At 40.0% G+C, this 12957-nt stretch overlaps 1 protein-coding gene across 1 annotated transcript in view; it reads left to right on the top strand.

Moving 5' to 3' along the window:
- LOC104001766 (uncharacterized) overlaps positions 1-12957 on the top strand; it is a 64065-nt gene that overhangs the window by 28925 nt on the left and 22183 nt on the right. The window contains 1 exon segment of the mRNA XM_063791914.1: positions 477-629. Within this exon segment, the coding sequence (XP_063647984.1) occupies positions 496-629 (134 nt within the window). The 5' untranslated portion in view covers positions 477-495.

Genomic DNA, 12957 nt, shown 5'->3' with positions numbered 1-12957 from the left:
TTTGTTATTAAACCTTTCCTTCCTTCCTTCCTTCCTTTCCTTCCTTCCTCCCTCCCTCCCTCCCTCCTCCCTCCCTCTCTCCCTCCTTTTCATCCATTTATTTACTGAGTACCATCTCTGCATCAGACAATATGTAAGGCTTTTCAGAATACAGAGAGGAATTATTTCAACTATTCATTGAGCATATGCTATGTGGAAACATACCTATACCTAGCATCCAGGTATAGAAAAACTCATTATTCATATTATTCATCAAATATCTGTGGATGACTGACAAGTTTTTTGGACTTAGTACTGCTCATCAAACCCATTTCCACTTTTACTTGAGCACACAGTAAAGCTACATTTTCCAGCCTTCCCTGCAGTGAGGTTTGACCAAGTGACTGAGTACTAGCCAAAAGAATGTGAGCAGAAGTGATGTGGGCTAGTTCCTGGCCTGGCCATAAAATATTCCTGTTTTTTCCACAACTTTCCAGTGAGGTTTCAACACCAAGGATGACCCTGGAAGGCCACTTGTTGAAACTGGCAGAGCCATCAGGAGCCTGGGTTCTCTTGAATGAACCAGTGGAGCAGAGCCCCTCCTTCCCTCGCCCATCCTCTGCTGCCCTGAACCTGCATTGCATCATCAGGTAAGTAAGGTAAACCTGCACTAATTGAGTTGAAGAAGCATGGGGGTTGTCAATTGCAACAGTGAGATAAACTCTATACCAGGTGCAGGGGGAGTGGACATTCATGCAAACCTTTTTTTGGCACCTACTATGGTCCAGGCAGCATAGTGAGTGGCCAGAATATGAGGCACAGTTCACTCATTCAAACACTTAACTCTACTAGGCTGTGGGGCTGTAGAGATAGATTCATAACAATTAATTGGTCACTTCCACAAACACTGATTAGGTAATTAGTATGCCCCAGTCTTGGAGTTAAACTTTGAGGACACAAAGAATAATCCATTCAAACATGGATTAAGTTTACTAGTACGTACTTGACACTGGGTTAAGTATTAGGGAATCGAAGATAAACATAACTCCTCTCCTCAAGGGGTTCACCATTTGGTGGAAGAACTACGTCATGTCCTGGTGTTGCAAGTATAGAAAGTGTTCAAATAGAACTTTTCATGAGATTCCATGGCGACCCAAGAAATTATCTCTGCTTGAGGCTGAGGGAGAAGAGGAGGGAGCAGAGAAGACTGCAATGAATGGTGGTTTTAGATCTGAGCTTTGAAAGGTGATGTAAGTTTCCTAGGCAGAGAATAGGTGGAAGGGAAATCCAGGCAGAGGACGCAGCATGTGCAAAGGGGGTGTGTCCTGGGATCAGTGAAGAGTTCTGTGTGTCTGGAGCTCAGGGGCAGGTGCCAAGGACAGAAGCAGGTGAACAGGGTGGCAGCCTGACTCTATGGCAGATGCTCTCTTTCTCCCTGCAGGGTTTGTGTGATTGGACTTAGCAGGGGTAAGAGGCTGAGATTAATTCCATCCTGGACTGAGGTGGGAGTAGACATTCTTATCTGATGCCTTTCCCACTGGGCAGGGACTGTTGTTCATTTTAAAAATGATACCTTAATGAGGAACCTCATGATGTCATCCTGCTAATATTATTCCCATTTTATGAATGAGCAAACTGATGAGCAGAGAGGTAAATTACTCATTTCAGATGACACAGCTGTTTGACCCCAGGTTGGCACTTAAGTCTCCAAGTGAGATTGCATTTATAATGTGCTTGTGGCCCTTGCAGAATAGGAAAGAGGTTTCCAGATCAAACAGTGATGCAGAGGCTCTGAAAATCTCGGGGTGATTGACTATATTTGGCAGGGGCCAAGGAGCTTACACTTCTAAACACTAATCAGAACTAGTTTCACCTGGCACTCGTGTATGTGTGTGTTCATGTGCAAGTGCGTGCGCCTGTATGTGTGCATAGATGTGTGTGCGTATGTGTAGTGTAGTGAGGGGTATAAAGGTGGGAGAGTCCTAGCTGAGCCAGGTATAGCCTGTGCTGTGCTAGGAAGGAATAAATCTCCTCCTGAGCCAACATTAATACAAGCTTGGCAGGTTCTGGGCAGGCCTCCAGTTGATTATGCTAATGGATGCTGGGGAGGAAAAGATTAGGCTGCCAGAGTGGGGTGTGAATGCACATTACACAGGGTGACCGCACACAGACCCACACAGCCACACACCAACCCACACAGCAACACACAGACCCACATACCTACACAGCCCCCCACACCCACACAGCCATACACTGACCCACACAGCCATACACTGACCCACATGGCCTTACCAAGGTGATCAGAGTCTGGAACACTCTCCTTATAGACTGACGGCAAATTGGATTTCCTATCAACTCTTGTACTTGGAGCCACAGCTGAGGGTATTTGAAGTACACACTTGTTGGGGGCTCACAGAGCCATTTCCCTAATTTGGGGCAGCCCAATCTGTAGAGTTATAAATTGTTGCTTTTTACAAGGTTACTTCGCTGGATGGGTTTTGTGCAGCTTTGAAAATCAGATTTATTCCTAACAGAGCTTTCCTCTGGGGCTGTTGTTCCATTACTGTTTTTATTATCTATTTATATGGGTGTGACATGGTCGGGGGAGGAGAAGGGGCCTGTGTGTGTGTGTGTGTGTGTGTGACAGAGAGAGAGAGAGAGACCATGGAAGCTGGTTGACCCCGTCTGAAGCATTTGTATCAAGTCCCTTCCAGAAATGTGTTTACATGATAGACTGTCTCAGATCCAGCAAGGCAGAGGCTGCTTTTCAGCATACATTATCAATTACAAAATGCATAATACACATTTCACAAAAGCAATATGTGCTTTAAAATATAATATGTGCAAGCAATCTTATAAATCACTGGGCTTGACACTCGTGAGCTGGAGAGGCTTCTGGGGCAATGGTGATGTGCATGTGCATGTGTTTTTAATAATGTCAACATATTCATAATCTGTTTGAAAAACAACAGCCAAAAACCCCTTCTACCTGCCAACTTTACGGTATGTATTTACCCAGAGCCTGCTGTATCCTAGACTCCCAGGCAAATAACAAGGGGGCTTCATCTCAAAAAAAAAAAAAGAAAAGAAAAGAAAGGAAGAAAGTATAAATATGAATAAGCCGTGAAAGCTCCACCCATCTCAGGATATGTTTCCCAGATGGACTTGACCAGCTGATGTCGAGACCAGCTCGGTGGGGGAGACCGTAACCCAGCTGCGTTAGAGGAATTAAAGACACACACACAAAAATATAGAGGAGCGAAGTGGGAAATCAGGGATCTCACAGCCCTCAGAGCTGAGAGCCTCGAACAGAGATTTACCCACATATTTATTAACAACAAGCCAGTCGTTAGCATTGTTTCTATAGATTTTAGATTAACTAAAAGTATCCCTTATGGGAAACAAAGGGATGGGAGGGGAAATAAAGGGATGGGTTGGGCTAGTTATCTGCAGCAGGAGCATGTGCTTAAGGCACAGATGGCTCATGCTGTTGTTTGTGGTTTAAGAACACCTTTAAGTGGTTTTCTTCCCTGGGTGGGCCAGGTGTTCCTTGCCCTCATTCCGGTAAACCCACAACCTTCCAGCGTGGGTGTCATGGCCATCATGAACATGTCACAATGCTGCAGAGATTTTGTTTATGGCCAGTTTTGGGGCCAGTTTATGGCCAGATTTTGGGGGGCCTGTTCCCAACAAGCTGAGGCTTCAGATGTCAAAAAGTATGCACTTTATGGTCTTCACGCAGAGGTTTCTGTAATAATATTCATGAGGCAGAGCCACAGACTGCAAGAGAGGGGAGGGCTTCCTCAGATCCCCCATGCTGACACACCCCATGGAGCCTCATGCTGTCATGGTGTGTTAAGGCCTAAATGTCAACCTAGAGTATAAATTTTCTGCCCTTTGTTAGCTGGTGATACCCTTTGGATTTTTTTCATGCCCACTTTTAGTATTGAATGGTTTAACGGCACTCTCCTGGTATAGGTAGTAAGGGTCACAGTGGGATTTCTGACTCACAGTTACCCTCTACTGGATCCCTTAATCTCTTCAAGTAGTTACATGGGCCTCATCACCTCGTAGGTACTGCCTCACAGAGCATCAATATTCTAACCCTAACCCAGGGGTTGTCTACCTCTCCTGCCACCCCACCAAAACTAGCAAAGAGAACCAGCATTTCTCAAGTGTTGCCACCAAATTTTCAACATAAAAATGAGACCAGTGCCCAGATGAGGTAAAGTATATTTATAAAGAAGAATTCTATTACAAAGTACGTAGTGCAGCCTGGGCAGCAAAGTGAGACCCCATCTCTACAAGAAGAAAAATTTTAAAAATTAGCCAGGTGCACTGGTGCATACCTGTAGTCTCAGCTCCTTGGGAGGCAGAGACAGGAGGATCCCTTGAGCACAGGGGTTTGAGGTTACAGTGAGCTGATCACACCAGTACACTCCAGCCTGAGCAACAGAGACCCTGTCTTCAAAACAAAACAAAAACAAAAATAACAGATACTGGAAAAAAAGAATATATGCCTATATTTAGGTGAAAGGATATTTGTTTAAGTGTTAGTCATAATATTGAAAAAATAGAAGCAAATTAAATTCCCAAAAAGGAGAGATTCTTTAAATGAGTTATGGTACATCTGTGCCGTGGAATACTATGCAACCACTGAAAAAAAAAAGAAAACATTTAGAGACTTAGAAAGGGTTTCATGATACATTAGTAAGTACAAAAAGCGGTTATAAGTCAGGCCAATTTGAGAGTACTTTATATTCTCTTATGTTTGTTACTGCTATTGTGTATTACTTACGGAAGGCTGCAAAGTGCTGCATATTCAATATGAGTTTAACGTTTTAGTATATAATACATTTCATATATATTAGTTTTATATAGGTTTATATTTGGAAGAATATGTCTAGAAATGTTAACATTTGTCCTCTTGGGAGAGGGGATTCAGGATCATATTTATTTTCTTTGCCTATTTGCATTTGTTTCTGCAGTGAATAAAAACTTTTGTTTTCTTTTAAATTAGAGGGGTTTTCTTTGAGAAAGGGTCTCATTGTGTTGTCCAGGCTGGAGTGCAGTGGCACAATCATAGCTCACTGTAAACTCAAATTCCTGGGCTCAAATGAGTCTCCTGCCTCTGGCCTTTAAGTAGCTAGGACTACAGGCATGCAACACCATGCCTGGGTAGTTTTTGTTTGTTTGTGTGTTTTTACTTTTAGTAGAGACAAGGTCTCACTATGATGCCAAGGCTGGTAATAAGAATTTTAAAATGTGTTTTTAAAGTATTTTAGTGTCCTAGGAAAATAAGCTGACAATTAAATGTTTAAGTCTACCATGTGCATAAAAGAAGTCAGGCAGTAGAAGAAAATACTAAGTCAGCAGGTATCATTACAACTTTCCTGTGATCTCTTACTCCTTTAGGGAAATTTCACTGGTGGATGTCCATGTTTTCTCATTCTCTGGGTGCCCCGTTAGTTGGTAGTCACCCCAGTAGCGGGCCTGGAGAGTTGCAGGACGAAGCTGGTATCAGATTCCAACCTTTTTGTTCTTTTATACAGACAACCAGAAATGGGTAACGGCCAGAAGAGAACAAAATGGCCCTTTCCTCTTGGTCTTGAAGTAATTGTAAGTGAAGGAAAGGGCTCATTGCATGTCCTTGGGAATGGTCGTCATTCTCTTTTTTCTCTACTGGCCCACCCAGGACCTTATACCTGATTGTCATCATATCAGTAAGTGGAATGACCTCAGAAAACAATACCAGAAAGAGGATGAGAATAACATTGGTAAATGCAAATCGTTGCCTGAAAGCAGGTGTCAGCAAAGTTTTATTGGAACACAGTAACACATATTAGGTTACTGATTGTCTGTGGCTGCTTTTGCATGATAGCAGCAATTGAGGAATTGAGAGTTGAGCCAGGAGCTCACAAACCCCCAGTATAGACTCTCTTGAAGTTTTATTATAGAACTATGTATTTGTTGTCTGACTTCTGTGTCTGAAATGTAATATCCATGAGGGCAGAAACATGGTGTCCCTCGCAGGCCTTTCCTTAGTATTAAGAATAGTGCCTGACACATGTTAGGCACTCAGTAAATCAATATTGAATGAATAAAACTGAATACAAAAATGACAAGTGAAGAACTTAATGATAACTTAAGAAAACAGAAGCCAAGGAAAGGAAGACAATTTTATGCAACTGCACCATGTTGCTAAGGAATGAAAGAACATATATATTTTTAAAGGAAATCAAAGATTATAAAACAGTGAAATGAGAAGAAAGATTTCAAAGCAAAAGAAAGAAACTGAGGGCTAAAACAAAACCACCATGGAACTGACAGATAAATTAGAACAGTAATGATTGAAATATGATTAGCTAAACTAAAATTCTGATATAAAGGCTTAATTTAATCATGTTGAGTGCAGAGAATAAAAGACAAAGCAATAAGAGACCACGTAATCAGTAATGGAGTACAGTCAAAAAGTGATCAACATAAAGACAATTGATGTTCCTGAAGTAGAGAACCCACCAATGAAGAAACCTGTTAAAGATAGAATAACCAAAAGATACGAGATAACAACATTATACATAATTAGTGATAGATTCATAGAGAAACACTAACCTTAAGCTATATTCTGGTTAAATTTTTTAACCTGGAAAACAAAGAAAAATTGTTTAGATTTCTAGGCAGAAAATGCAAATCACCAGCAAAAGGATCACCGTCTTTTTAGGATGAAGATTAGATAACCTCTTGGCTTTGTGAAACCAATGTTTACTGGTGGACAAGGGAGTAAAGGCTACTTAGGACTTGGTAAAAGAAAAGCAACTGTGGAATGATGGGAAAATATGAAAGGAAAAGTTTTTTAATTTTGCAAGAAAAGATCTGGAAAAAAACAATGCACACAAATGGACACGCACACACAATCTGCGGACTTCAGAAGTTTTCTTTAGAATTGTAATTCGTTTTTACTTTTTTTCATGTAATGTGTCATTTTGGCATATCTGCCAGATTGCTTTGAGGTAGCTTTGTGCTGTGAGTCCAATGGATTCTCATTTGGTTGTTCCTGAAGTTGGCTTCCCCATGTCTGGCCCCAAATCAGGCCAAGTAATCAGGTATGCTGCTTCTGCAAGTCCCTGATGATGTTTATATTCTCTGATTAGTGTATTCCACAAGCCTTTTGTTGCTGTTTTCTTAAACCACTTAATTAAGGTATGATTGACATCTAAAAAGTTGTACATATTTAATGTATACATCTTGATCAGTTTGGGGATAAACATCCATGAAACCATCACCACCATCAAGGTTATAAACATACCTGTCACATCTCAAAGTTTCCTCCCACCCCTTTTATTATGATTGTTGTTGTTTTGATAAGAGGACTTAACAGAAGATCTACCCTTTTAGCAATTTTAAGTACACAGTACAGTATGGTTAGCTATAGGCACTATGATGAAACTTTGTACCCTGTAACCATCACTTTCCAATCTCCCCCTTCCCCCAGCCCCTGACAACCACCATGCTACTCTCTGCTTCACTGTTTTAGACTTCACATATATGTAAAATCATACAGTGTTTGTCTACCTGTATCTGGCTTATTTCACTTAACACAATGTCCTTTGGGTTCATCCATGTTGTCACAAATGGCAGGGTTTCCCTTTTTTGGGGGCTGAATAATATTCCATTGTGTGTATACACCACAATTTCTTCATTCGTTCATTTATCAATCAACACGTAGGTTGTTTCCATATGTTGGCTGCTGAGAATGCTGCAGTAAACATGAGAGTACGAATATCTCCTCAGCATACTGATTTTGTTTCCTCTGGATATGTACCCAATAGTGGGATTGCTGGACCACATGGCAGTTTTATGTTTAGTTTTTTGAGGAACTTGTGTACTATTTTCTATAATGGCTGTAACAATTTATATTCCCACCAGTAATATACAAAGTTTTCCTTTTTTCCACATCGTCACCAACAGTTATCTTTTTTAAAAAATATGAGCCACCCTCATTGTGGATTTGATTTGCATTTCCCAGATGATTAGTGATGGTAAACACATTTTCCTATGTCTGTCAGTCATTTGTATGTCTCCTTTGGAGAAATGTCTATTTAGGTCCTTTGCCCATTTTTTCATTCAGGTTATTTGTGGGTTTTTCTGCTGTTCAGTTGTATGAGTCTTTTAGGAATTTTGGATATTAAATTCTTATCAGATAATATGGTTTGCAAATATTTTCTCCCATTCTATAGGTTATCTTTTCATTTTATTGACTGTTTACTGTGCAGAAGCATTTTAGTTTGATACAGTCCCACTTGTTTATTTTTGCTTGGTGTTGTATCCAGTATCAAGGATCTTTTCCCCTATGTTCCCTTCTAAGAGTTTTATGGTTTCAAGTCTTACATTTAAGTTTTTAATCCATTTTGAGTTGATTTTTGGGTATGGTGTACAACAACTGTCCAATTTCATTCTTTTGTGTGTGGATATCCAGTTTTCCCAACATCATTTATTGAAGAGACTGTCATTTTCCCACTGTGTATTCTTGGTATACTTATTGAAATTTAGTTGACCATATATGATGGGTTAATTTCTGGGCTCTCTATTGTGTTACCTGGTCTGTGTAGCTGTTTTTCACTAGCCTTTCTACCATGCATAGTTGTTATCACAGACTACAAAAACATCTTAGGTATTTTTAAATTTATTGCAGTGTCTTATTTGTGGAGCTAGTGATTGCTTCATTGGCTCTGCTGCAGGACTCTGTTCTGAGAGAAGCAGGATTAATATTTCATGCAACCTCCCTCAAGCTGCAGCTGCTATGTGTCCTGATGTCTTCAGCCTGTTTTGCTTGAGAGATGGGTTCTAGTGTTTGCCAAGCTTCTAAGTACAAAGAATAATACCATTATTGAAAAGGTCCAAAACCACATGAATGAAAAGATTTGATTGCCTTTACAATGCCATATAAGACATGAGAAATGTACAGACAAAACAATTATTCAGGGGTGGGTGCATTGGCTCATGCCTGTAATCCCAGCACTTCGGGAGGCCCAGGTGGGCGGATCACTTGGGGTCAGGAATTCGAGACCAGCCTCGTCAACATGGTGAAACCCCATCTCTGTTTTAAAAAAAATACAAAAACTAGGCTGTGCACGGTGGCTCAGGCCTGTAACCCCAGCACTCTGGGAGGCTGAGAGGGCCAGATCACTTGAGGTCAGGAGTTCACAAGCAGCTTGGCCAACATGGTGAAACCATCTCTACTAAAAACACAAAAACTAGCTGGGCGCAGTGATGCATGCCTGTAATCCCAGCTACTCTGAAGGCTGAGGCAGGAGAATCCCTTGAACCTGGGAGGCAGAGGTTGCAATGAGCCGAGATAGCACCATTGCACTCCAGCCCGGGTGACAGAGTGAGACTCTATCTCAAATAAAATAAAAATAAATAAATAAATACATACATACATAAGTAAATAAATGAGTAGCTTGGCATGGTGGTGCTTGCCTTTAATCCCAGCTTTTCAGGGGGCTGAGGCACGAGAATTGCTTGAACCTAGGAGGCAGAGGTTGCGGTGAGTTAAGGCTGTGCCAGTGCACTCCAGCCTGGGTGACAGAGTGAGACTGTCTCAAAAAAAGAGAAGAAAAATAAGAATCACTGAGTACTGACACCTTTGAGAGTCCACTAGCAGTTTGCACTGGGTTCCTCATTACCTTTGTCTTCAAATTATTTTCTCAATATAAAAGACACAATCTTTCATTGAATGTGAGCTCATTCTTTTTTTCTTTATAACCATAAGAGGGTATATCACTTTCAGATCCCTAATATGTGATAAAATGTAAAAACATTTTATACTTCTGACTCCTAGTAAAATAAAATACCCAATAAGCTTATTTAAGACACATATATTCATCTTTTGGATACTTTTTAACAAAAACCTGATCACTATCTAGGAGTCAGTTTTCTGAAAACTTCTTGGAGGGAAAACCCAACATCTTGATGGGATCATTGGGGTCAAAACTTCTGTCCTTAAAATTTGTGCAAGAGGAATTATGATAACTCTAAGGTGAGTGAAAAAAATCTGTAAGATGATTAACATCATAATTTGTAAAGATTATGAAAGGAATGCATAGACAGGAAGTTGAAGATGGTAAAGGAATTTGTATTACATTCAACTGAGAAGTATGGGGATGCTCCCACTTAGTGGTAGAGTAAAACAGAAGACAGGTGACAGTTATTTGAAGGTGTCCTCTAAGAAAGCAATCACAACTTACTCCACTGTTACGATCACTTTACCAAAAACATGCATGCTGGGATGGACTCACTATTTTTTACTGAGACTATAATGCGAAAGTTGCTTAATAAGAGATTTGCTACAACAACAATAACAAAAACCTTGCTTTAACCTAGTAGAGTATCAAGATCCGTATTTTTATAATTATTTCATTCAAGAAGCTTCTTCCTTGGGTTTAAATAATCATTTACCAAATTAATGGAATAGAATAAAGTACCCAAGAATGTTCCCTTTTGGACACAGAAATTTAAAGAGACTGATATGGTTTGGATCTATGTCCCCACCAAATCTCATGTCAAATTTTAATCCCCAGTTTTCGAGGTGAGGCCTGGTGAGAGGTGATTGGGTCATGGGGGCAGATAATCCCCCCAGTAATGTCATTGCAATAGTAAGTGAATTCTTGAGAAATCTGGTTGTTTAAAAGTGTGCAGCACCTCCCCTCGCTCTCTTTCTGCTGCTCCTGACATGTAAGAGGCCTTGCTTCCCACTTTGCCTTCCGCCATGATTGGAAGCTTCCTGAGGCCTTTGCAGAAGCCAAAGCCTCTCTACTTCCTGTACAGCCTGCAGAGCCATGAGCCAATTAAACCTCTTTTCTTTATAAATTGCTCAGTCTCAGGTATTTCTTTATAGCAATGCAAGAATGGACTAATATAGAGACATTTTCCTTTCCACTCTAAGCAAGGCAGATGAATTCAAAGATGAGTGAATCAGAAAATCATCAGTGATGGCTTTTCATGCTTTATTAGGCATATTGGTGACCTGCAGACAGAAATGCTTACATTGGGTGACAACTAGAAAGCGAACAAGGTCATTAGAATTCAATTTATCTATAATTTAGGGCATTATTCTCCTCTGTAAGTGGTAGCTTCTAAGAATAAACAGTATTGTCTTATACTTTTGGATTTTAATAAAGATTTCATTTACCCGGTAAGAAAGACAAATGGGAGGACACCTAGAGCTAAAATCCAGAGAGCCTGTCCATGTTCTGGGGTTCTGGAGACACAGTGCAGCTCTCAAGAATGATTTGTCATCTTAGGCAAGGTTGGTATTCAGTAAATCCGGGTTGACTTTCAATTCATTCCAAAAATTAAATATTTTCATTCGATAGAAAACAAGGACATTAACATGCAGTTTGTCAGTCCTGAGATTTGTCATGATTAAAATGCTGAGATGGTGCCAACAGTGTTTTGTAAGTTAACGTAGCAAGTGTTTGTCAAGCCCTTAGCAAGTTCTTTTGAGAACATTTTTAAAAGTGTGACGCATAATTCCTCATCTTAAGAATCTTACCAGTACATTTAATGAAAATAATTCAGCATACCCAAAAATGCGTTACGTAAGTTAACCAGTTTATCAGTCTCTATATAGAATCTCTCCTTTAGAAAACTTGGCACTTTGTAAATCTCTGACCTGTTCTAATGGGCAGAAATTCCTCCTAAACCTTGGAAGGTAGAAAGGAACATGGCAGAGAATAAAGGACGTCACAGTTTCTGAAATGGCCTTGACTTAGCCCGTATGGTGTTCGTCCCATCCCAAAAGCATCCTTTCCCCTCATGTAATTGAAGATTTCTCACATTCATGGAAAATTTGACATTTTTCTTAAGTGGTTCCCCTGTGAGAATATGAAAGTATTTTCTACCTTTGAAAAAAGTAAGAAAATAACCACACAGAAATATGAAAAGATTACTTCACATTTAAGACCCCAAACACCATTTCACTGTATATATTAAAACACTGTCTTCTACACTTTAAACACGTATACTAAAAAAGAAAATATTTTTAAAAGAACCAAAGAAATCGGGGATTATATTTATTTTTACATTTTATTGTTTTTGATATTATGAAAACCTGTACCATGTAACAATAATGTAAGAAATACAGCCACTGAGGCTGGGTGCGTTGGCTCACGCCTGTAATCCCAGCACTTTGGGAAGCCAAAATATGCTTAAACCAAGAAAGGGTATCTGTCAAAAATATGTAGATCACTTGAAGCCAGGAGTTCGAGACCACCCTGGGCAAAATGACAAAACCACATCTCAAAAAAAAAAAAACAAACAAACAAACAAAAAAAACACCAAATTAGCCAGCCATGGTGGAGCATGCCCATAACCCCAGCTACTTGGAATGCTGAGGCATGATAATCGCTTGAGACCAGGAGGTGGGGGTTTCAGAAAGCCAAGATCGCAGCACTACATTCCAGCCTGGGTGACAGAGCTAGACTCTGTCAAACAAACAAACAAACAAACAAAAAAGCTGCCATTGATAGACAGTTACCCCTCCAATGCCCAATTTTCTAAATCAAACAGCACAACCAGCTAGATCAGAGAATTCATATTATACAATCTGCTGTCTAGGAAAAATGATAAGAGTTTTTAAAATTGAGCATGGACACTTCATCATCTAATAAGTTCCCAATGTCATCTTTTCCTATCCCCACTCATCACTCATTGGCCCTAACTTTAGAGTTAGGTGTGAAGCAAAGGATATTGCCTATAGACTAATGCCCAAAAGTCTCACTATATTGCTAAGCAAAAACATATACCAGGATACCTTCTTTTATTGTGCTTCACTCTACAGCACTTTACAGATAGTGCATTTTTTACAAATTGAAGATCTGTGGCAAACCTGCATCAAGCACGTGTATTGGCGCCGTTTTTTCCAACAGTATGTGCTCATTTCATGTCTCTGTGTCAGCATTTGTTAGCAATAAAGTA

This window comes from Pan troglodytes, chromosome 14, assembly GCF_028858775.2.
Source record: "Pan troglodytes isolate AG18354 chromosome 14, NHGRI_mPanTro3-v2.0_pri, whole genome shotgun sequence".
In the NCBI taxonomy this organism is placed as follows: domain Eukaryota; kingdom Metazoa; phylum Chordata; class Mammalia; order Primates; family Hominidae; genus Pan; species Pan troglodytes.
This window is presented reverse-complemented; position numbering and strand designations above follow the sequence as displayed.